Consider the following 25,963-nt stretch of genomic DNA (forward strand, 5'->3'; position numbering starts at 1 on the left):
AGATGGGTTTAGCTGGAAATGGTGGAGCTTTCAGGGCATGGATAAATAATAGGCGTGAGGTAGAAAGGTAATGCTTTAGAGAGAGACTGGAATCAACCTCCGGAATGGGTTTTGCTTATTGGAATCCCGGGGAAAGTATGGACAGGAGGAAAGAGAAAATCTTAAATCTGAAGTAGGAATTTGGGGATTTGCATGTTAGCTCTCCAACTCTTCATCCTTTGCCATTGCTCTGACATTTACCTGGATTTGTGTTAAGGGACATTCTATTATGAGAGATAAAAGCAGGTCATTTTGCTCCTACAACCCTTGAAATCAAGGTGCTGGGCAAGGGTCACAGTGCTCAGTGTGCTACAGAGTTCTACAGGCTTCCTCATGTTAAGGGTGTATTACTCCACTTTGCTTCATGAGCTGGTATAGAGGTTGGTAATAGTCAAATGTATTGAAAAGAAGGGGGGGGGGGAGAAAGGGGGTAAAGGGGAGAGGAGTAAACCCTGTCTTCTGCGTGATTAGCAAGCTAATCAGCCAAGGGTAGAAGAACGGGAAGAATCCTGAACCTCAAGTTCCCCAGGAGACCAAGAAAACTTGTCTGAATGTGCGATATGCCAATACGCATATGGGGTAATTTAAAGACCTGGTACAACATATGTTTGTGCAGCAGTCCATTTCAACTGCCTCGGGGGGGGGGGGGGTATGTTCTGCATTTATAGTGCAGTGATATGGTTACATGAATAAGCAGATGAATAAAGAAGGATGTCTGGTATGCTGGCAGCCACAGATGAAGTTGAAATTGAAGGCGTTGACTTCATTGTCAAAAAAGTAGAGTATAGCAGAATTGCTTTTGTGTATAAATTTTTGTTGTTGACTTGAAAAATCCCCAAATAATCACACTGATACAATACTTGTAAAACAAGTTACAAAATTCTAGAAATAATTACGCAAAGATGATTCTCCCTTACTCAGTAATGCTTGAGTCTCCTATTTTCTGCCTCTTTTGTTTTAATGGTCTTGGCTCTAATGCTGGGAATACGAGAACATCATTTTTAATACGTCTGTACTGGGTTAACTCGTAAAGGTGGGGATTTCTTTTTGTTTGGTTGTTTTGATTTGGTTTTTTAACTCTGTAGGTGTTGTATAGTAGGTATAAAAGCACATGGTAATGAATTGTATCCACCACTGACAAGGGCATAGGTGTAATGTTTCCTGTACAGTATGTAAAATAGGTGTCAGGAGTGCACATCAATAAGTGCATTTTCCATCACTCTGAATGCTTGCTTGTCAGAAGACCATAACATTGTGGAAAGATCTACTGCTGTTTGGCCTTGTGAGTTCTGTACGAAAATTCAGGAGTCCAGAGGATTTTATGTAACCGTAGCAGTGAGCTTGATTCCCACTGCCCTGCCCTTCAGAAAAATTCCAGAATGACACTTCAGTTTTCTTATGAGAAAGCTTGTAGTGACTTCACTGAAGCCTCAAATTAATACAGAAGACCATTTGAATTTCCTTTTATTTGGTACTGTATTGAAAACCTGTATTAAGTGCAGCTTTTCTTGTTATTCAGTACATGCATGCTTTGTGTAAAATCGTTTCTAGTGTTTGAATCTGGAATATGTATTTCATATTTGTAGGAAATTAATTGTGAATGATCATTTATTCACTGAATTTGGAAATTTCCCCTTTTTTCTAGGAGTCATCAGTTGAGATGCTTCCATTGACTGGGAAAACAATAATATTTGATAGTTTTCCTGACCCCTCAGATACCTGGGAAATAATTGAGACTATTGGCAAAGGAACTTACGGAAAAGTTTTCAAGGTATTAAATAAGAAAAATGGCAGCAAAGCAGCAGTCAAAATCTTGGATCCTGTTCATGTAAGTTACTTAAATTGCTTGTTTTTTTTTCCTTACCTGGAAGGAAGTTAGGAGTCCTAGCTTCTTACACTTCTGGTTGTGTTCCTTTTCCTCTTTTCTGCACACTGAGAAAGTTACACATTTTTAAGTACCTTAGATGTGCCTTCAGACATCTATTTTGAGTCTGTGCTTTCAGCTTGGTGACATGCTAGGAGTGACATTTTAAAAAATAAAACTGCATACTTCATTATTGTTATTGTTGGTTCTGCATTTTCAGAATGTGTCAGATTATGTGTATATATCACAGCAGGATCTATCTTCTCATACAGAAAATGCGAAGGCAGTAGCTCCTGCACAGACAGTGTGGTTTTGTATTTCGTAGCTGATGTTTGGGCGGCAGATAAATGTTCTGTAGGAAGAATGTTAGTAGCCGGGTTCGTAAAGGTGGATTTGTCAACTTCAGCGGCACAGCATGTGGCGTGGGATCTTTCTTGAGAATGCCAACCTGCAAAAGGACAAGGAGCTGTTCCTTTTCCAGGTGGCTCCTCTGAGCTTATCTTTTGCACTTTCAAGATATTGTTACAGTTTCTATCGGGATGGTAGGTCTCAGGTAGCAGATGCTACTCTGTGGTTTGTTCTGAATCTGCAATGTGAATACAAGCTACAGACTGCCTAGCAGCAAGAACTGTAGCAGTAAGAGACTAACTGCATTCTGGCTCTGTGACCTATATCTTACGCTTACACATGAGGCAAGTGCTTCCATTACACAATTCTCTGGGCAACTGAAGAGCACGTCATGCTGTGTGAAACACAGCAGTTTTGAAGCTGTACAGCCGCACAAGGTTCTGTCTACCCCTACATATCAATGTCAGAATAATGTTACTGTGGCCTTTAAGTCCATAAAAGGATTGTAAAATTTACTGTCATGCTTTATCATTTTATTTCCTGATGATCTGCTTCAGATGAGTATGCTTTCAAAGAAGCAAAAGGAGGCTCATCTCAGTGCAATACCATCTACCTCTCCTAAAGTAAACAAAATAACCTTGCAAAGGCTAAACAAATGGACCTTGGTAAATTCAAATGCATTGGAAGCTCTCAGACTTCCCATAAACAGAGAATGTCCAACTGGAAGCACTGAAAACATTTTTTCAGCACATCGTAATATTATTCAGATTTACTTCTATTAGAATTATAGTTTTGCTGTAAAACTAGATTTTAGTTCTATCAAATTTTCTCGTGGATTTTTTTGTTACCTAGAATTAAGGGTGTTTTTTAGTGTGAGCTGAGGGTACTGTTACATAGAGGAGAGCCAGTAATGCATCAAAGTGCAAGACTTGAACTTTTGACTTAATATATTCTTCTTATGCTAAGAATAGCATTCTTCCTTTTCCCCTCCTATTTACAGGAGGTCTGAAGTAGTTGCTGTACCTCCATGTTAGTACTAAAATGGCAATCCACTGTTTCAACAGTGAAAGGTATAAACAAGTCCTTTTTGTTTAAACTGAAAGTATTATTAATGGCTGCAGAGGGAGCCATTGCAATGAAGAAAAAGGTACTTTATTTATTTTCTTTAAATTTTACAACTTTTTCTTTAAAGACAATTTCAGAGTAGTGCAGCATAAGAATTGAACTGAAGAATAGAGCAGAAAAAAGTGCTTTTATATTACTAAGCTTAACTTATATTTCCAAACTGAATTAAGAAATGATGTTATCATAGGTGACAAACTTCATGTTTCGTCCTTAGAGCTTTCTGATTTCTTTATGTTGAATAACAGCTCAGAGTTTTGAAAGTGAAGTAACAAAGTGAGGGTGCTGAAATGATAATATATGAAGATAGAACTGAGAACAATCTTAGTCTTGTCCTTAAGGCTATAAGAAAGAGCTGTTGTACATTAAGATGCTTAGCTGTTATTTTACGTCTAATCTTACAAAATTATTCTCTTTGCCATTTCTAGAAGAGTCACTCCCTTTGGTTACGCAGGCAAATATGTTAAATTTAACAAAATATATCAATTTCTGTTATTTCATAAAATGCAGAGGAAGATTTTTCTTTTTAGTATGCACAGAAATATTCTATTAATTTCATTCTCTCCACTTCTCCTCATAATGGTAAAAGTCTCGTAAAATCTGAGTACCCCTCAGGAGTCAAATCTCTATTAAATCCTTTTTTTAAATTGACTGTGTTCTATGTTATGCAGGTGGGAAAATTCATGTAATTTCTTTTTTTGAAAGAGGAGAAAAATTCTGCTGCTTTTCAGCTGTGCTGGTTTAAAAAAAAAAAAAAGCTCCTCCTTGTGAGAAGACTTAATCTTGTAATCCCAGTATGGAAGTTTATAGTCTAATTCCTGAAGATCCTGGTGACAGTCTGAGACTTTATTAAAAAAAAAAAAAAAAATTGCCAAAGGCTAATGTGAGGAACTTGGATTTAGTGTTGGAAAGTCCCACGTAGGAAACAAGTGTGCTGATGCCTCTTAAGAACATGTGTGTTTGGTTGTGAGATAAATGAGAAGGACTGTCATTCACTAGGACTACAAAGCATCCATTTGGTGGCGGTGAGGAAGTTGAGAGAAGTTTTTGGCTTTTTGTTGATAGGAAATACTTCATTTGGATAGTGGAGTTCACAGGTAGCCTTCCTCTACAATTTGTCATCTATTTATATTTGTGTGTAAATAGCAAATTGTATTAAAAGTAAGTTAATTTTGGGAACAGGTATGCAACAACATTTGTTCAAGTTTTAAACTGTATGGGAGGAAAATGACTTGAGCTGTTTTGCCACTAACTATGGCACAGATAGACTGCATATATTCTGAGTGGCTGAGTGGCAAGCATAGGTGGCTTGTGTTGTTCAGTCCCCAGTGACTGGGGGTAGCCTAGAGATTGGAGGAGTAACTGGTGATTGCCCAAGGCATCTGCATGCTCTCCTGAAAACTTGCCAGCCTGCATCGGCACACCTGTTGGCTGTACTGGCTTCACCTTGAAATGCTCTTTGCCTCTTCTTCTGAGGGCTCCTCTGTCATGCCCCATATGTTTGTTATTTGAAATAACTGAAGACCAAGGAAAAAATATAACTTGTATTGAGAAAACACAACCAAGCTTTGTAGACTTTCAGGTGGTATATCAATACTTACATGGTTTTTTCTTTGCGCTATTTCAAACTCAATTTGAATAGCCTGAAAGTCTTACCTTTTTTTTAACAGATATGATTTTCTGCTTTGTATTTCTCATTTGTGACACTAGGATATTGATGAAGAAATTGAAGCTGAGTACAACATTCTGAAAGCTCTCTCTGATCATCCCAATGTAGTCAAATTCTATGGCATGTACTACAAGAAAGATGTGAAAAATGGAGACCAGCTTTGGCTTGTTCTTGAGGTAAATATTTTTTTTAAAATAGAGTTTTCTTCAAGTGAGCATTCCCACATTGAATATGAGCTCAGTGAACTAGATGAAAGTTGTTTGTTGTCTTTCCTTAGTGGTTGCATGTGTAGTGATGAATACTGGTCTTGTGAGTGTTGATGAATTAATGATCTCCCCCAGTTTCAGCATTCTTTTAATGTATGGCATATTTATACTAGTAGTGTTATGTCTTCAAAATAAGTTTATAAGCGCTAATAGGACTTGATAAGATTTGCTATGACCTTTCTTTGCTGAAAAGCATGTTGTGGAAATATTATTTGTTTAAATATGACTAAGGTGTGATGTAACAATTCATTATAGTGGTTACTTTAATTTTGTTCTAAATAAATGTTAGAAATGAATTACAGGTTGTTTTTTTTTTTTTTTTTTTTGTTCAAACGGATGCTTAAGTAGATAAATAAGGCAAGTGAACTAAGGCAGTAATCTGTTGCCAAATATTGTTGAAAATGGAATGAGAGTATGACCAGGCCTGTAATTTGTTTCCATCTTTAGGTCTTTAATTTTGACTAATCTAGGAGCAAAGAGGTTGATCATTATTGTTTTCATAGGTTCACTGGAGTCTATTCTGCAGAAACTTTCTCTTTGCTGATGTTTGATCAGTGTTTGGCAAGGTTGAATTGGAAAAATTTGTTGTATTTTATAATGTCAGTTAAATGTATACAAAGCTCCTGCCAAATATTTCATGTTCTCTAATTCTGAAAATGCCTAATTTCTAAAGCTTTTCCAAATTCTTCTAACTTGGATTGAGAAAATGTTTTTGAGATAATTTTTTATCATTTCCAATGCAAACTATTAGGTTTGACTTTGAAAAGAAGTCAGCTCTTTGAAAAATCTGGCTTCTTTTGTGTCTGCTGGGCATTTGAAACTCCATCTGTGAAACTTCTGTCCTGCAAAGGATGGATACCAAACAGCCGTTATAGAACAATCACTATATATGTGAAGAAACTGTTAAGTGTTTATATCTGAACTTTTATATTTTGCCTGGATTTTTATTAATAATGTGAAAGACATAAACTACATCTGGAGTACAAGTTCTGTTTTTAATCTCTGCATGCCATGCTGTGTGTAAGTGCCAGGATGGGGTATGTGGGGTAATCTTGGATGCCTTCTGTCACTGCACACATAGATCCATGAGTGTAATGGATTTCAGTTGATGTGTTAAAGTTTATAAAAATTGTCATCTTGAATTTATACGCATTTTTTTTGAAAGACAGCAATTAATCTTTAGCTTGCAGATGCTTCTGTTTCTATTGGAGGAGTGTGTGGAGGTTGTATTTGCTTTTGAAGTGTATGAAATATAGGGGGAGGAGGGCAAAAAACCACAGCTCTCAAAAGCATGTTCCATGCTACATATCTACAGCCCATATGGAAAGATAGCTCTCAGATTTCTTTTCTCCCAATTCTGTCTTAAATGTTATTTATATGAACTGTACTGACGTTTTTAGTACAACAGTCATGTAAAACTGTCACCATAGTGTGTAAGTGTTACCATATTGCTGCATGTACAATTGAATTGTATGGAAGTCCTTTTAGCCTCTAGCCTGTCTCTGAGATCAGCTATAGATATCTATAGAATAATATGGGACAAGACAGATCTATAGCAGTATTCCTTATGAGGTATAGGAGACTTCTATGAAATGTCTTCCAACTGTTTAGCAACTTTAGAGTTTTGAATTTTTTCTGAACTAAGGATATTATTTCTGTTCAGGTGGGAGGTTACTGTAGAGAAAGGCTCTTCATATAGGGAGCTATATGTCTATTTCTTAAGCTCAAATAATTGGCCTAATCTTTCTGCCAAGGATTAAATACTTCTGATGTGATGAAATGGAAATAAAGTAGTACAGCTGTGCACAGGAAGGTTATTTTCATGGAGGTCTGCTTGATCACCGTGAAATTAGTCTGGAAGAATTCAGTGGGTGATTCTCTGTAGTTGTTTGATATTGCACTTATAATCATGGAATCACCAAGTCTAATTGCCCACCTGCCACTAAACCATGTCCCTTAGTTCAACACCTAAATACTTGAACACTTCTAGGGATGGTGACTCTGTAAAGGGTTCTTGTGAGATTATCAGTCTCAAATAATTGAATTTTCATAAAATCATGATGTTAGTCACAATGGAAAAGACTTTGGGTGTGTTTATGACAAAATTATTTCTGTTCTGGTGTGAAGTATCCCACATCTTCCATCTCTGCTTTCCAAGATGAATTTATCCTTACTTGAGTCATTACCTATTGAATCTGCGCTCTCAAATTCCAGGACAAGATAGCTGAATATTGAAGTTTTAACTAAAATTGTCACTTCTGTTTGCTGCTCACTGTAAGGCCTTCAGTGAGGCAAAGATCTCAATGGAGAGGCAGTGGATGTTCACAATACAGGTTGAAGGTGTGCCTTTTGAGTAGGAATAATTGGGCTGGCTGTCAAGAAGTATTTAATTTCCATTAAATGTAGTTAGGACCTGATCTGTTGATTTAGGTGTCTGGCGTTTTCTGCCTATAGAAAATAAAACTAGTTACTTCAAAATGATAGGAAAGATCTGTTAGAGTAATTGTGGGTAAGCACAATATTTTGACCTAACTTCCTTGCTTAATAATTACCTAATAGCAAGCATCTTAATAGAAAGTAATTTCTAATTTGAAGTGAAATTCCTCATTTTCTATTAACCATTTGGATTTTATTTTCTTTGTTGTATTTCTGTCTCTGTTCTGATGTGCAGATTACTTAAATGATCTCATTAACCATTTTGAAGTTGCAGTGTAGTGAGTGGGAAATAAGCTTCTGAGAGAGTAGGAACTATTGCTATTTAAAAAAAAAAAACTTAGAAAAAACAATATTGATAAATATAACAAAGTACCAAAAAGAGTCAATTTCCTACTTTGATATAACCTTTCAGTTTGTATCTAATTAGTTATAAAGCTTGCATAATGATTACTTGGGAAAGTAATGTTGAACAACCTTTCATGACAGCACTTTTTGTAGCGGTCATGCTGGTACAGGATTAATAGAAGAAAGTTGTGTTAAGACAAACGCTACACAGTGAGGACCTGAATTTGAGAGTGGTACAGAATTTTAAATAAATAATTAAATTAAAGGAAAACTAATATGCAAGAGCTTTTAATATAATTAGTGGGGGGTGTTGGTAACAAAGGAACCTAACTTGCTCAATTCAACGTATTTAAGGGAACACCTACAGGGATGACTGCTGAGTGAAACCCATCTTTATGAATATCAGTAGTTTCGAGTTGCAGTTCAGTAATGCCCTTCTCTCTATAGCCTGTACATAGTATGAACGTCTGCCCCTGTGAGGGTGCTCTTCTAGTCAATTAGCAATAAAGAATATTTTCTTTATTGTAAGAGATGATTGTCAGTTTTTTTTAAGCCTTGTCATGTGTTTCTGAAGAGGCAGGTAGAAGAATTTGGCTTATTGAGTCAGTGTTGAAAAGAAACCACTTAAGCATTATACTTAGAATGAATCAGCCTAGCAGTGTCATGTCAGTTGGCATCAACAAAGTGACACAGCTAAGGCAGGGCATACCATAATGCATTTCTTCCATTCTGGATGTTAGTTAGAAAGGGACCAGACCTAAGATAATTGGAAATTATCTGATGGAAGATAGAGGCAGAGAGGTTAGATCATATTGCATCTTACAGATGAGCTTGCAGGCCTTGATCAGTTGGGGAGAACAATTAGCATAGCCTTTACCTGAAATATACTACAAAGAACAACCCAGGAAACACTGGTTGAAGGCTGAAAGTACAACAGCAGGAGAAACAGTAGGTATTGCGTGGCTTTTATTTGCTTTTTTCAGTAAGAAGCCAAGAACCGCAATGTAGTTGTTTTGTAGTTTGTTTCCTACACAGATGAGGAAACATCTCAGTTTGTTTTCAAAAGTTAAATAGCTATGCTTGTCATGTTTGACATATATTTGGGTTTGTGAATGTCATAAACTATTGTATTTTACTGTTCTTAGTATGTTTTTATAATTAGGAACTAGGATTTTTGTGATTTTTAAAAAAGGACATTTTGATTTGAAACAACCTCATAAGGGAGAATGTGGGTGAAGTGACTTCTCACCCCAAAATAGAGCTTTTTATATTATCAAAGCATTTTTTAGGAACTTCTTTTCTGGTTCCAATGTAATCTTAAGCAGAGAAATCATGTGAAGTTGTGGAATAGTTTGTACAGAGCCTGTTTCTCTAAAGAAGTACGTTTGCTTTTTCCATTCCCTCAGCACTTGAAGTAGGGAAATAAAAGAATAAAAGAATCCTGATTCCTGGTGAGGTGGACGAAAAATACCAAGAGATTACAGAATTACCCATTTGGTAGTGATCAACTTCAAGAAAGACTGTTCAGACATTCTTTTTAGGTGTTTTGCTTCTCCTAGTATGTGCATCTTAAGAATTGGCTTATCTTAAGAATATTTGCAAAGCTCTTCTGAGTTCAGCTAACAGTCCATGGAGCACAGCATGAGTCTGTACAACTTCAGCAGTCTGTTTCCTTCATGCTGTCCAGCAACCTTGTTATTTTAAGGATGCCCCAGTCCTGTTTAGTATCCGTGTATGAGCACACTAAACCTGACAATGATACTATCAATGCTATACAGTCTCCTCTTAGAGCATGTAATGTTATCATTATCTACTTATTACTACAGATAATATTCCACATACTAGAATACATTGTTCACAACATTATGAGAACATTTAAAAATCAAAATATTTTTGAAAGTACAGTAAGAAGTTTAGAATCCTGTTCCTCTGAGGACTGCTTTGTGATCTCAATCAGCTGCATGTGTTTGTCAGCATTGCAGCAGGAACTTACTAAGGAGGACTTGAGGGTAGCAATGTGGCATTCTGGTTGCTATCGCTGTTCTTTCAAAGCAGAAGAGAAAATATGACGTGCATACAGTTAGTCAACAATGGATACCAGCCTTGTGAGGATAGGAGCAGATCTGTTACTGCCTAAAGAAGGTATTAGGACTGCTATGGTTCTTGACAGTAAGAGCAACTAGCGCATATCTGATGTGATTGAGAAGAGGCAGCCAGCATGAGGGTTCAAGAGAAGAATGACATGGTCAAAGAGACCTTATTAAGGGTAAGAACTCTCCAGAGCCTTCAGAAAGGTGTTGCAGTAACTCCTGGATAAAATAAAAGAAGCTGAGCAGTGAAGCTGTTGTCATGCCTGTAGCCTTAAGTGAATCCTCTGTGCTGTCACACTCTTGAATTTGGTGTTTGGAGAGAGACATTTAGCAATTCTGATGCTTCCAAATGCTGACTGTCGTCACAGAGAGAGCCCTAGCAATCATGAAATATGTATAAAACTTCCTTGCAACTCCATAAATGAGCAGTGACAGCATGATTTACATATGTGTCTGATGGAGAAAAAGGAGCATAATTAACGCTCAAATCTTGTGGCTTAGTTTTGGATCCTTCACTGACCTACTTTGTGTGGTAATTTCTCATGTTGCCTTTTAGATACTGCATGTATAACTCGCTGAAGTGTATACTTATTAAAAAAAAAAATAGAAGATCCTCTTTTCTGCTATATGATGTTCAGAGTATGGTTATGCATCTAAAGAAGTAACACTCAGCAGTTCCAGGGTTGCACTGGGGAAGAAAGGTGTTTTTCAACTGGAGAGTCAAGCTACTAATAGTATAATATGAAGTTGCAGTGAGGTTTGCTACAAAAGAAGGGCAACCACTACCCGAAGTAAAGTCTAGGTATGAGTGGGTATGTTGGCTGAGATAGTCAGATGCAAAGTATCAACTTCTACAGTCGGGACAATGGTAGCAATGTGTTATGAAATGGAAGTATCTTTCCTATCCCAGTGTGCTTAAAGAGAGGTAGAAAGATATCCGGATACTTCTTCCATGTTGTGTGGCTCAATGTGTGGGAGGCTGAGTGATGTAAAACATGGAGATATAACAACTAGAGGGGGGGAAAAAAAAGGACTTGTCAACTATTGCTTCTGCCAAAGCAGGCTGGGAAACGAGCAGGATAGTTTAGAGCAGGGCGGGTATTTCTGCTCATCTCCTTCTGTGCTTTTCAGTACTGTAAGTATCCTGATGGCTGATAGGTGTTTTTCTCTCCATTAGCATAATTTCTTTCACTTTCCAGCTAATGGTGTTGGCACCCTTCATTGTACCTCTCAGTGTGTGGAAGAGGGGAAAAAGGAAATGCAGTCATGGCAAAGTGGCTTTTGCTTCTTTTTCAAGATCAAAGTTGCCTGGCTACAACTGTCATTTGATGCATCAAGGTTTTAGTAAATACTCGTATTTTCTTCTACAAAATGAGGTTTTTTTTTTTGTTTTTTTTTTTTTTTTACATTGTAGTTTGCCTAGTCCATGTCTTTTAGGCAGCTGTTAAGCATATATTGTGACCCATGTTGCTGAGGAATATAGCATACACAAAAAGCTGAGTATGATAAAGCTCTAACAATATTGTCACCAGGCTGCAAGGGAAAAAAGATGTTTATTATACTGCTCTGTAGTTAAATAGCACGTGAATGCTTTGTATCCCTTGTTTGAATACTTAACATTGCTTTTCATTTTATGCATCTTACTTTTGAGATTATTTTATGAAAATCCAAATTGAATTTTTGTACCTATTGGTTGAATGTCAGATTACCTAGCTTCCCTAAGCTTTGGTTGCAGTTAGCGTCAATCATTATAAGACTTTCTGGAGTGAGGTTTGTTTTTTGGTTTGTTTTTTTTTGTCCTCAGTTCATTGGGTTCTTTTCTAAAGTGTGTGACGAGAACAAGCGGACTTGTCTGCAGGGAGGGAGCCTTTTGCTCTGTGTCTTTGTCAGGCAGAGAAGGGCTGGGGATTGCAGAATTTGGGAGAAGAACTCTACAGCTTTGAGCCAGGAGCTGGGATGTGATGGAAGCAGACAGTCAGGTATCAGTGCTGCTGAAAACAACATTGCTGTGGGCTCTGAAAAGGATGTCAGGTGCAGCTCAGAAAATGCTGACTTAGCTGAAGCCAAACCATGGAAGCCAAGACCTGCCTTGAAAAAAAGTTCTGATTTCAAAGTCCTCTTGTTTCTTACAAAATTCTCTGTATGTCTTGGTATGTTCTGCTTAATATTCTTGTTCCTTTAGGGTCCCATCACAGTTGCTGAGTCGCCATAGCTTCTTTTGCCCTCACTGGAGGGAGGCAGGCACCTCCAGAGAGCAGTTAAGCTGACCTGTCCTGCACTCTGAGTGGAGAGGAATTGCCTTTAGGATGAGTGTTTCAGCTTAGCTCCTTTTGTGAAAAGCCTGGAGACAAGGCCCATTGCTTTGATCTGTGCTTCCCTAGACTTATTCTCAAACTCAATAGGGATGATTTCTATTGCAGTCACTTAAATTGCAGTGAATTATACTAAATTTATTGTCTTCATCTAGGAACGCAGTCATGAAATTAATTGTGTAGTATGGACATGATAGTACTTGGAATTACTGTCCAAATCCTGCATTGTGCAGAAATGAAGCTACAAAAGAGGAAGATGCTTTGAAACATTCTGTAATGGGTAAAGACTGAACAAAAGCAGTGTACTTCTGAGCAGGAAATAGAAAATGTGATGTGCATGCTGTTAACACAGCCCACCCTGTCTGGTGACTAGGCTTTGTTTTTCAGAGCCTTCATTAAGTTTGTAGCAGTCAATAGAAATAGTTATGTTGATGTTACTGATCTCCAACTTAGGACCTGCTTTTTCTTCCTACCCAAATGAGTGTTTTAGCATCCTGAATATTATTTTTACCACTGCTTCTTGTGCAATAAAATAAATAGCAATAAAATGATTATTTATGCTAAGGTTTTTGTAGCACAATATTCTATCTAGGTAAACTGCCTTTTGTATTTGTTTAGAAAGTCCCAGACTCTCTACTGACTGTTGCCTAGATGATATTTAAGGTCCCTTTCAACCCAAGCCATTCTGTAGTTCTGTGTTCTGACTGAGAAAAAGGAGAGACTCTGGAGACCATCACTGCATGAGATGGAATCAGCAAACTTTTCCTCTAGGCTAAAAGCCAAGCCTAAGAAAGTCAGAAACAGCAAGCACCCGTGAGGCAGTGACTAACAGCCCCGAAGGTGCTAGATGATGTAAAAGAGCAACGTTACATATAGCGTGTGGTCTGTGATCACTGAAGCTAAATAACAACTCAGGAAAGATGTCTGCTTCAGTGATACATTTCATTCACGCTAAATTGAAAGCAATCAATGTTATGTAAAAGCCTAGGGTGGTGTTATGGTTTGTTTTGATTATGGGTTATCTTGTAATATTCTTAGTAAAACAATAGAGGCCACAGCACATATCTTTCCTTTATTTGATGTGAAGTTAAGAATATGCTCTACAGAAAGGTGCAGCATGCTAAGCCACTTGGCCCATTGAAGAAAATGATTTAGAGAAGGGTTCTTGTTTAGACTTATGTAGGTACTTGTGATTGGCTTTATATGCTGCTGGTGGAATGAGCATTTTGGCTGCAGACATTTGTAGAGATACATAAGAGAATGGGAATTCTGGTCATGACTGTGTGTCAATCATTGTTGAGACATGCAGTCCATCATCTTGGAGACAAGGCAAAGAAAGGAATACAGGAAGCAGCTGTATCAGGTTGAATCTTGAATGAAGTTCTATTTAGAGAAGTGGACAAAAGAAATTTAAGTGGAGAAAAAAACCTCTGAAATAATTGTGTTCGCTTTTGTGAGGAAAGAAAGGATACTGTGAGGACAGTAAGGATAGCAGGCTTTTGAAAAGACTGTTTCACCAAGCTTGGGGAACTGGTAGGTAGGTAGCTGTGCTTAGGAAAATGGTATGCAAAGTGAAGAAAAGGGGGATAGTTGGCAGTTACTAAAAGAAATCATTGAATGCACAGTAGCAAATTAGCTGATGTGGACAGAAAATAGAAGCACTGTAGGAGAGCAGTAAGAATTAATCAGCATTTATTTCTTCTAACCTTTCAGAAAGCCTTCCTAAAAGAGAAACAAAAATGCACAACTGAGGTACAAGCATTTAACTGTGAACTTAGAAAGATTGTGGTATGGCAAGGACAAGACTGTGCTAAGAGGAGAGAGAAATGGGATAGAATATTTGATGTGTTTACGCAGTGAAGAAAATACTGATCTAAGGAAATACTGAACAGTCGTCTTAATGTTGGTACCTAAAATGATTCCAGAACCGAACAGCAGAAACCAGTGTTGAAATACCTAGAACCCAGTAACATAATAAAGGTGGCCAACTTGGATTGGGCCACAATTCACGTTAATAAAATTTCTAACAAAATATCTGGTGTTGGAAGGGAAAAGCAGTAGATGTCATTGTGTTTTTGTAAGAGTTGATGTGGTTCCATGTGACATCCCTGTGAGGAAAATGTGGAAATTACTGAAACTTCGCATAAACAGAAAAGCAGATAACCATATTTTTCATAAAACTGAACTCCAAGAACAGTGGTAGGTAGTTCACTTTTGGGCTGGCAGAACCACTACTGGGCATCTGCTGTTGGCCTGTTTCTGCTCATTAATGTCTTAGGTGATGAAACACAGCTCACATTAAAAGTTTGAACTGGACACCTAGATGAGTTACAAGGCCCCAATTCCAAGTACGTATCCCTGTACATTACAGCAGTCACGGGATCTGGCCCTTCCGGGTGGGGGGGCAATCTCTTGCTGCCTTGCAGTGGGTGCTGGAGGTGCTTTCTTAGCCGTTCCAAGCTTTTCAGGTTTGAATTGGTCCCGGGAACTCTCTCTCTCTCATCTTGTCTGATTTATTAATCTCAATTTCAATTAAATTGTATATATTGTGTTATCTTGTATTCCGATATTATAGTAAAATAAGTTTTCCTCCATAGATTGTTGCTGCTGCTCTTTTCCTCCCTTCCTTCCTTCCCATTTTTTGTGGGACTGGGGTGGGGGGGAGGGCAGAGGCCTGTTGCCCCTGTCACGGACATAGATTGATCTGATCAACTCCGTGACAGTGGTAGTAGTAGTAGTTGTTCAAATCCAAGCTAGTGAAGTAAGATGAAAGTGCCTTCACAACTGCAGGATGCAAGCAGATGTCACCTGACAGCTTAGCACGGGTGCTTACATGAGGAGCAGTTGGGTGATCGAAGGCTGTAACAGACCTTACAGAAGTGTGACTAATAGTTCTCTTAAACATGACGCTGCTGCTGAATCATTATTCAATGGGCTTCAGAATCGAGAAGAGCTGAACACAGAAATGTATCAGCTGAGTCAGATGAAGAGTGAGTAAGATCTTTAAAGAGCACCTGCATGACTGTGATGGCAATTTCAACTGACGTGTCTTAGAATCATGCTATTTTATAAATCTATTGCAGAAGATAGTTTTGCATACTAATAGCTCAAATACAGCAGCACAGGGTTGTGTCAGATGGGTGGGTGGAGGACTGTGTGTTATCCCAGGATGAGTCTTTGCCTTTTGCCTGCCAGGAAATTGTAAAGGAGGAGCCCTTCAGAACCCCTGTGGAAGTTATAAGGGCATTTTCAGATGGATCAAGCCTCCTTTCAAATTCTTCCTTCTGGTTTCAGTGTGCAAGAATTCCTCAGTCCTTTTCCCTTGGTGTCCAAATGTTCAAATTAAGGACTGAGTATTTTTAAATCCAAATATTATTAGCTAGAGAAAAATACAGCTTCAAAGGGACCTTTGGAGATTATTGGGCCCACACCTTCCTCCTCAAAGATGATTAATGTTACAAGTTTGCCCAAGGTCTTTTCCATTCATGTTTTGAATATCTTCAAGGACCTAGATAGTATAGGCTTGCTTAGCAAGGTCTTCTAAAGCTTAACCACTCTCAGTAGGAAAAATACTTCCTTTGTGTCCAAGAATCCACCATCTTGCATCTGGTGACTGTTGCCTCTCATCCTTTTGCTGCATACCTCTAGGAATCATCTGTCTCTGTCTTCTCCACCCCCCTTTTCGGTAGCCTAAAGATTTCATTTTACCTCTCTTTAGTTGCTTTTGTATGCAGATAATATTAACATTCTATCAGAGTGGGCCCTGAAAATAGTGCCAGTTACTGAAAATACCTGTGTGTCAAAAGGAAACAGTAGAAGAAGTGACAAACTTTAAATGGATGGAAATTACTCATGTACAAATTTATCAAGATGACATTTCTAAATAGTTTGCCTGCTGGAGGATCACTAATATTTTCTCTTGCCATTTCTCACTTTGATAGAGTCTGTCTCTTTAAACTAATTTTATTCAAATACTGAAAAGTATTTTTTTCTACCTTTTATTGGGAAAATGTAACCTTTGGAGACTTCCTGAAAACAGATCAAACTGAAGAACCCACTTGACTTTTTTCTTGCAAGCATTTCAAGTACCAGAGTATTTCTGGTATCCCAGCACTGAACTGAGAAAGTCAATTCAAATTATGTTTTCAACTACTTAAGAGCTAACAAATGCCACTAATACTTCTCCTATATCCAGTTCTCCTCCGGGGATTACTGGATGCTTAACATAGGTCTTATAAAACTGATACAAAACACAGTAAATATCGGTGCTTATCAGAGAATGTGTGGGAGAGATAAATAGAATTATTACTCTGTTCTCCCAGAAAAGCCCATGTCTCACTTGTATCAGTTTGGTCATTACCTTTAAAAGCTGCTCTGCTGCACACCTGAGGTAGGCACTTAGCTTCTCTGTATACCTGCTACCTGAGTTCTCTGCTTTTCTTGTTTATGCTTATAGCACCCTCCATCAGGGTATTTGGAAGAGATTTTAACAAATGATGTGGAATCGTGACATGAACTATTTGGCTGTGTATTCGTACAATAGCTACCAGCACCTCTATCCTCTAGATGCTTCACAGGAAAGAAGAATGAACATTGAAAAATGTCTTTGTTGCCTCCATGATTCCTTGTTGTACAAGCATTGCAGTTGGCTACATTCAAATGCAGCAGCCTTGGTAGGAGTTTGCACAGGTTTTGCTGTGCACGGTGTGCTACTAAGAAACTGCAGAGCTTGTAATTTAAAGCTGCATTATTCTTAGCAGCCCAGAAAACTTCCAGTTTGGCTGTACTAATAAATAATATTTATCCCACAGTCTTATTGAAGGATTACGTGATCTGAATCACATTTTCTTTTTTAATTATTGTTATTTTTATTTTAAGTTTTTGTGCCATGGTCCAGATTTTGCTCAATGTTTCTAAGGGTCCAGAACTGTATTAAGCAGTATCTTTCTGTAGCCTCTGCTTTGAAATAGAAGAGTGGAACCTGGCTTTTTCTGAGAGAGACTTTCTTCTGCGTTTGTGATAAGCTTGTGTTGAAAGCACATGCAATTTGATAGCCTTAGTCAGGAAAAAGAATTGCTGTTTGACCTTTACATGTATATATGTGTAGCTGCATGCATGGCTGCAGCAACGTGTGGCACCTTTGCCTGCAAAAATAGGCAGTAGAAACAATAAACGAGACGGGTGGCAGTGTTTTACATGGATTTGTTTGGCCTGTAGGAAAATAGAACAGGGTTAATGCCAACCCGTGTCATCTTTGTCGTCATCATCCCCCCCCTCCCCACCCTACGCATCTTAGAGCATACAGATATGGTGTAGGCCATAATCTCCTTTTCTAATTGTGGTTTGTGTTTTCATAATCCCTTTTCTTCCTTTTAGCTGTTTCCATTCTATCTTCTGGGTTGTTTTTTTTTCCCCTCACCCTCCTATTGTAGTGGTCAGAAAAATACAAATTGTCTGATTTTGGTAAACTACAGATTTCTGAGAAAGAAGTACTAAAAACACATTTGCCTTGTACATGCAAGAAAGCAGGTCTGTGAGATCCTGAGCTGACCTCTGCCTAAATGCTGCTCTGCCTTTAAATCATTGCAGATGGGATCACCCACTGGGATGTGGGCGACTTTTGTTTTTCTGTTCAAGGCCTTCTCAGGTGAGCTTTTGCATACCAAGTTTCAATTTTGCTATGACCCAAAATTACTAGTTTTAGTATCTAATAAAATGGGTAGTTATCTTATAACAGGTACTTATAGCTTACAGGAGAAATAGAAAAATTAGTTAAAGCAACATATTTAAGAAAGTAAAAATAAACATGGTTTTCCCAGGCAATTAAATTAAGCATTATTTAGTGCCTAAGTACCGAAGAAGGTGCGTTCTGTGATATGTTTTTCTTTCTCTCGCATACAGAGAGGATATATGCCTTTCTGGGTTAGTTTTCTTTACCTTGAACAGAAACGCTCTCAGATATCAAGTTCTGTAACAAAAACAGATCTATCCATGTGAAGCAAAATTTGCATGCTGGATAGTGAAGAGTACCAGAATGGCTGAAGACAGTAAATTCAATCCTGTTTGGGAATCTGACCCTGATCCCACAAAGCACTTAATCTCATCATTTAAGCGTATGAGGTTTTTCTCTTCTGTAAGCATGTTTATTGTCACAGTAAAGTTAGTAGTGAGATTGAGTGAGTACCAAGATTACTGCCATACAGCTCAACAACTATCAGACCAGAGCGTTCACTGACCTGGCAGGGGAAACCTCTTTGCAGCCAGACCTATGTACTGGATGGTGTTTGTGTAGGTGTTCATGCTGTTCTAATTCAGTGTAACCGAGCGGTTCCTACAGCAGTCAGAATATTATCCTTTTGTTTGTGTGCAAAGGGCTGTACTGTGCTTGTTGCTGCAAAGTTGTTGTTTTTTTTTTTTTTTTTTTTTACGTTGCTTTGGTTTGATTTGTTTTTGGTTGGTTGGTTTTTGTAGTTGCTACACAGGAAATATGTAGAGGTATAGAAGAACAGATTAAAAAAATCTTGAAAGTACCTGATGTTTGTGTTCTGCAGTTGAAAGATTTCATTGATATACTGTGCCATCAACTTGAATAGGCGACTGTACTTGCACTCAAAAGGAGTCACTGTTGTACTGCCTTGTTAAAATGTCTTATGTAGACGTTTATTTTCATATAAAAGCTACCAAATAATACATTGTAAATACAGATAATGCAGTGTAAAACATAGAGTTTGTTTCACTTTTTTATTGTAAGCAGCTAATCATGTGAAGGGTAATGGCTCTTCAGTCAGTGAGTATGGTAGGTGGTGCAGAGTAAGCATCTTTATAGATAAGGGTTTAAATACTGATTTCATCTGTGCAGGTACTTAATTGCTACAGACAAAGAAAAGTTACATTGTTGCTTGTTCCTACTGAAAACTGTTGAGAGGTAAAAGTGGACATATGAAATGTTGCAATGTAATCTGATTTGCTGATAATGTGTGCTTGATAATCATTTTAGAGAGCAAGGCCTGGAATCTAACAAGACTTAGGCAAAAAAAAAAAAAAAAAAAGGACTGCCAACAGTAGGTTGTGGCTTTCTTCATCTGGAGCTGACAGGGTTGATGCTGCAGGGGCTATGATTTGTCTTACATCCATGGCCCACCCTGTTTCAGTGAAAAATGAGCTTTCCATCACACCTTCATTGTATTTCATGAAGCCTGACCCTTGCATATAACATTTTTCTACACTGTAAGTTAAGCGCCACTTGGCAGGCAAGTTTTGCTTGTGAGACTTTTCTATCGGGAGTGTCTGTGCCTCCTGTCTTCTGAAGGCTGAAGTCCATTTCACATTGTATTTAGCTTTCATACCTGAGAATTGATGCTGTAATAATCCACATCGCTGATGAGTTCCACATGATGAATGCAAGAAGCAATTAGTGCCCCACAGAACATGCTTTCACAGCAAATTTATTGCTCTATAAGCTAATTCCATTCCAGCGACAGGCAATCATTTATATAGGAAAAGAAAGAAATAGACTGCATTTGGGCAAGAAAAATTAAATGCAGAAGTAGTGGGGAAAAATAGCACAAGTTGCTGATTTTGTTGTTGCTAAAAATAGTAGACATGAATAAATTTGTGGTTTGCAAATAAGGAGCTCATTCAGGTACAAATACAAAAACTACTGTAAACTAAAACCAGGTGGGTGCTCCAACACTTCTTAATTCCTTTTTATGTTCGTGTAATCTTTTGCAGCTGTGCAATGGTGGATCTGTGACTGATCTTGTGAAAGGATTTCTGAAGAGGGGTGAAAGAATGAATGAACTTATAATTGCTTACATCTTACACGAAGCTCTGATGGTAAGATAAGCTCTCAGTGAAAGGACAGTCAATATTCAATAAATGTTTTTTTTTTAATGAATGAAGATCATTTATCCTCTAATACAGCATATTAAGGCAGCATGCAATGAAATGTGTAATTCAGACAGTTTTTTGAACAAGCAAGGTAAAGAAGAAATCATCTGTTTCATTATTAAGAGAATGGAAATTGATTTCTGAATATTGATTTATTTCTTCAGTAAATATAGTTCTGCATAAAAATTTATTTTATTTTGAGAAATTGCAGAAGTACACCCAAAATACTGTTCAACTTCTTATGTCAGGTTCCAAGTTCTTTTTATAGCAAAATGGCTGTCAGATCCAGTGAATTCAAATGCTCAAAAAATTTGGCTAATCAAAATCAAGTATCTTCCTTTCTTGTTGTCTTTAACTGGAATTTGACTTTCCACTGTGGATTCATTGACAGGCTTTAGCAGTTTTGGGTTTTTTTTGAGATCTAAAGGTGTAATATATAGCATGGACTTACAGTGCTTTTTTTCTTCTATTATCTTGAAGTTTCTTTTTTGACATAATGTCAATCAATTAAAAGGTATAAATTCCTCATAGCGTGCAAAGTATCTTCCCACAAAGAATGGCATCTCTGGTTTTTGATTAAAATATACATTTTTTTAGTTTTTCATACTTGTCTGATTTTTCTGTTTCTGCAAATGCAATACAAAGCATAGAGCTTTTAGCAAAAAATCATGTTTACATCTCATCTTCCAGGGACTTCAGCATTTGCATGAAAACAAAACTATCCACCGTGATATTAAAGGAAATAATATCCTTTTGACTACTGAAGGAGGAGTCAAGCTTGTGGATTTTGGTATGTAGCCTTATTTATATATACAAATTTATAAAATATTACAAATTTATAAAATACTGTATATAAAATATACAATATATACAAATTTAGCCTTATTTATATATACAAATGCTGTGCACCTGAAGAATGGAAAATAAAGTAACAGAAACAAATCAGAAAAGATGAAATATATTAACTTATTAAGATTTAAAATATCTTATTTAAAATCACTTGGATAATCAAAGTCACTTTTTAACTTGACAGATATAAAATACTCAATGATTCGGTGTTTTTTTTACAGCTTTGGGATTTAAATCCGTTTCACTAATGGCTAAAGAGTAGAAGTTTTAACATGGTGTTAGTGTCAAATGCTTTAGGGCAGACACAGTAAGTGAAGTGGCAAAACAAGTTAATGAGGTTCAAAGAAAGGTTCGTGTTTAGATCTTCCCGACTACGTGCTGGTTCAGTGAAAGTAGAAGCTGATAGTCAATAGCTTTCTTTTGTACCAGAAGAGGCTTAAAACTTCGCAGAAAGTGTGAAAAATAGGAGAGTTCCATCTCAGTCTGATGTACTTCATTAGTTTGATTTGAAATGAAACGAGAGGTACTTCTTGAAGGCAGAAAAGGGGAATATGTTGTGTAGGTAATTCCCACCTTCCAGATTCTGTGAAGAGTAACAGATTATTGGTTGGCAAGTCTAAACCTAAGACATCATTTAAAAGGCTCTGATCAAGTATGTTAGATCTTTAGTGATTCTTGAATGCTGTCATCTAGTTTTACCACGTGAAGGTAAGAAGCAGTGAAATACGTAAATAATGCAAGCATAGCACAGTGATTTTCCTTAAGCATTTACTGACTGTTGTTTTATGTAACGGGGAAGTGAAAATTTGCAATGCTTGTAATTGTGAACTGTTATTTTCTGGTAGCACGCTGTCTTCTAATGATTAAATTAATTTATAAGTCACTACTTGATAGCACAGCAGTTGATTTGTAGATATCATGATTCCATTTGGAAGATGGAAAATCTTCATTTTCCTTTACCCTCCTATCATGTTGATAAGATTTAATCAACTGATACATAACTGTTTAAACTAATCATGGGATTTTAACTTTCATTACTGTAGTGTCTTCCTGCCAGTAAACTGTACAACAGATTTGTACAACTCTCTTACTTCACACACAAGAAACCCCACAATTATTAGGGTTAGTAATTCTGAAAATGTATGTGTTTACATTCAATTTTTTTTATTCTTCAGACAAAATTTTCATTTACAAAGCCTCCAGATCTACAGTGTTATCTGCCATACGCTTACTAGTACTTTATGACTGTCTGAAAGTTGAATGTGAGGCAAAATCAATATTTTTACCCACAGGTTTTTTATGTGTCATGAGTGCTATTTTCTAAGGTGCTGAAGGTAATTAGAGCTGTGGAGGATCAATGCTTCTGAAAATTCATTCACTTATGCAGATGCCATAATGTACAAGCTCTAGGGGTGAGGACTTCCCCAGTTACTACAATCTATTACTAGGGCTGTAATTGAAAAATAATCTTAAAATCTTGTGAGAAAAATTAAGATGCCAAAACAGATGAGAAAGTGTTCAAAAAACAGGTTGACGTGTTTACGTGGGTTGAACAGGGGCTAGTAGTCCTTCCAAGGGAATGTAGGAACTGCACCCTAAATTAGGTATTCTAGCCTCTTCCCCCTACCCCCTTCAAGCCAACCTGCAGCTACTAATGCATAGTTTCAGATGGGGGGAAAAAAAATATGCAGTCTTCACAAAATCATCCAAGAAAACATACTAGTCACCCTTCAGGTTGATGTTTAAAGTATTCAGATGGGATTTGGGAGATTTGAGTATTCTACTTAAGAGGATTTAAGCCAACATTAATCAGATTCCAAGAGTACTTTTTAGCCAAGAATGTGATTTGATAAAATCTCTCATGTTGATACAGACTCTGACGCATAAACATTTATTGGATCAGGGACTGAAGTTCTTTGCCACTTTTTTATTTTTACTAAATACACCTGTGAATCTACCAGCTACACTATGATATAGCCACATTGACACAATCTCTTCCTTTCTCTCCTTGTAGATACTCAGTGGAAACTAAACTTTTCTTTTAGGTTGAACAATTATTACATGGGGCCAAACATACAAGCAAACAAAACAAACAAAACCAACCACACAATCACACAGACCTTTCTAGCATGTACATAGGTTTTCCACTGTGTAGAAGGGAGCGAAAACAGTAGGTTATGGACTTCTTTAACAAGCAAGCACACTTGTGAGAGAAAATGAGTCTTTCTTAAGATAATTTTGGCTGTACTGTTTCCTATATGCTGGTGGATGTTGAGATGATCCTGAAGAACCCTTTGGTCTCAGTTCCTCATACTTTTTATGTTGTTTTTTTTTTTATATGGTTTTTTTATAAACAGATATATAAAACCTATATCAGGAAAACTGACCAGTGAAGTGCCTTACAAAACATAGTACCGAAAAGGACATATTCTCCAACTCTGTGTGTTGAATGGTCATATTGTATTTTTGTCATTGTGTCATGTTTTCTTTCTGAAGCCTTCAGGAGCCTTTTAGAGTTGCAAATGATAAAACAGGTAGCTTTCAATGAATTTAGTCATTGAAGTCTTTGAGAATGACTTCTTTTTTTTTTGTCTTTTTGTACTCTGAACTTTGCTTATGTAGTGTATCACAACTGGGACTCCCTTCTTGCACACCAGTATTGACTTTCTAGAAGCTTAATTTTGTAACCCAGTTTTCAAGTAACACAATTTGTAGACATTGCCTTCTGGCCATTTTGTCATAGGCTGTGCTGTGACCATGGTTTCTGAACATTGCAGGACATGTAATGGATGACTTCGCAACACTGTACAAGGAATTAAGTTACTGTAATTTCTAGCTACAAAACGGAGATCTAAAACACTGAGAAACTGAGTTGCTTGATGGAATGCAAAAAATCTTGTGGGAAAGCTTTCCCAAAATCTTAAATAGTAACAACAAACTTAGAACAGTCATAGCTGTTTGTTTGCCTTTCATAAAGGTATTGATAGTTAATAAGATGAGAAAGACTATGAAATAATACCATGACATTGCCTTAAGCAGATTGTTATCAGGGTAATTTTTGCTTCTGTTCAAAATTCTGCTGCAATAATGTTTAATCTGTATAGAACTTACTCTATTAATATTCCCATATCTTGGAAACAGTCCCAACTAGGGAATTAATGATCAAATCAAGGAAGAGTTTATAATATCTCTATACTGATGCTTCTTGAGCTAAATTGCTGGTCAAAGAGTCATCAAACAGACCTTTTAGTTTAAATTGCTCAACTCAGAAGTTTGAAATACTGTTACGAGGGAAGCATCCTCTCCCTGCACAACAATGAAGTACAATAACTTAGATCAGCAGAGATAAAATCATTCTTTTTGACTACAGATAATGAGAAGTACCTAAGGGGATCATCACTAGGCCAATCCCATGGTCATGGTTTCAGTCCCTGAATTAAAAATCCTAAATATGTTATACAGCCTGTATTTTTCTCTGTGAGAGAAGAAAGTTGACTGAAGGCAATCTAGCCACCTAAACATCTGTGAGAATTAGCCGTTTGGCTGTTCTGCTTGGCTGTTCTGCAGGAAGACCTCTGGGAAGGATGTTACACCTGAGAATATCAACAACTGCTCCAAGTTTGCCTCTGCAGCATTGATGCAAATAATAAATAACTGATCTTTTCTCAAGTGTAGCTGCTATGTATTAAGTATATAATAGAAACCTGATAGAAAAGCACACTTTTTTTTACATTAAAATAAATCTCTTCTAAGAATTTAAAGGATGAAAGCCATTGAATATATTAAATTGAAATAATTGGAGACAGGCAAGGTATGAATTGAATTCCCTTCTTACAAATATTTTTAATTATTCTTACACTCACTCATTACTTTTCTATGCAGGGAATATTTTTGTTCTCACTTTCTGGAAGTCCTTTATATGCACATCTCAGTTTTCTGGTCGTTTGCAGTGGATTCAATAAATTTTAATCACTGTATATGCAGATAAGCACTTAGTATTTTTTTTCAAAAAGTTCTAACAAATAAATTCAAATTAATTAAATGCTAGGTAACTTTGAAAGTCTTGTGACTTTTACTGCCTAAATATCTTTCAGTGCTTGACCTTCTTTCACCAGTCAAAAAAATGGCCTGAAGTCACTTGCATGCATAACACACCTCATCTGTAGTAAAAATTCATATATTCATCCACATCTTATAACGTGTGACCAATGTAATGGAAAGCTGTATGCGTAGCATCTACGTATACTGACAAATACTTGTTTATTTGAATAGACTCTCTTAATTAGGGTTGTTTTCTTGAAATCAGGATGCTGAAGGAGGCCTTCCACATATGAAATAATATTAGACTAAGATAGAATTCAGGTTCCTCTGGAAATTCTGATATGTCAATAATGTGCTGTTCCAAGATGGGAGAAAAACTTAGCTGTATTATTATCATCATTGTTATTTTAATTTTACTCTGTCAGAGCCCTGGTAAAATTTCACTTTGAAAGATTTAATATGATTCTGAAATATTCTCTTTGTTAGCTTGGGAGCTTGTAAGTCAGAGCTTTTAATGCTTACGTGTTTTTGAAAGAAGAGCATCCTCGATTTCACAGCTTTCTGTCATCGAGCTAGGCGGAGGGGAATTGCATGTGAGGAAAGCCATTCTTCCCCCAAAAGTTCTGAAACATCTAAGTCATGTGGAAGTGATTCTTTTAGCTAAAAAGAGAAGAGTACAATGCTGATGGAAA

General features: G+C 37.1%; 1 protein-coding gene across 1 annotated transcript in view; it reads left to right on the plus strand.

Annotated features, from left to right (window-relative positions):
- Window positions 1–1,699: 1,699 nt before the first annotated feature.
- LOC306948363 (myosin-IIIa-like) overlaps window positions 1,700–25,963 on the plus strand; it is a gene marked incomplete at both ends in the record, with an annotated part of 33,893 nt that continues 9,629 nt past the window's right edge. The window contains 4 exons of the mRNA XM_079537969.1: window positions 1,700–1,867; window positions 5,084–5,218; window positions 20,223–20,327; window positions 21,072–21,171. Coding sequence (XP_079394095.1) covers window positions 1,700–1,867; window positions 5,084–5,218; window positions 20,223–20,327; window positions 21,072–21,171 — 508 coding nt within the window. The remainder of the gene's footprint in view (window positions 1,868–5,083; window positions 5,219–20,222; window positions 20,328–21,071; window positions 21,172–25,963) is intronic.

Source organism: Tetrao urogallus, assembly GCF_951394365.1.
Source record: "Tetrao urogallus genome assembly, chromosome: 7".
NCBI lineage: Eukaryota > Metazoa > Chordata > Aves > Galliformes > Phasianidae > Tetrao > Tetrao urogallus.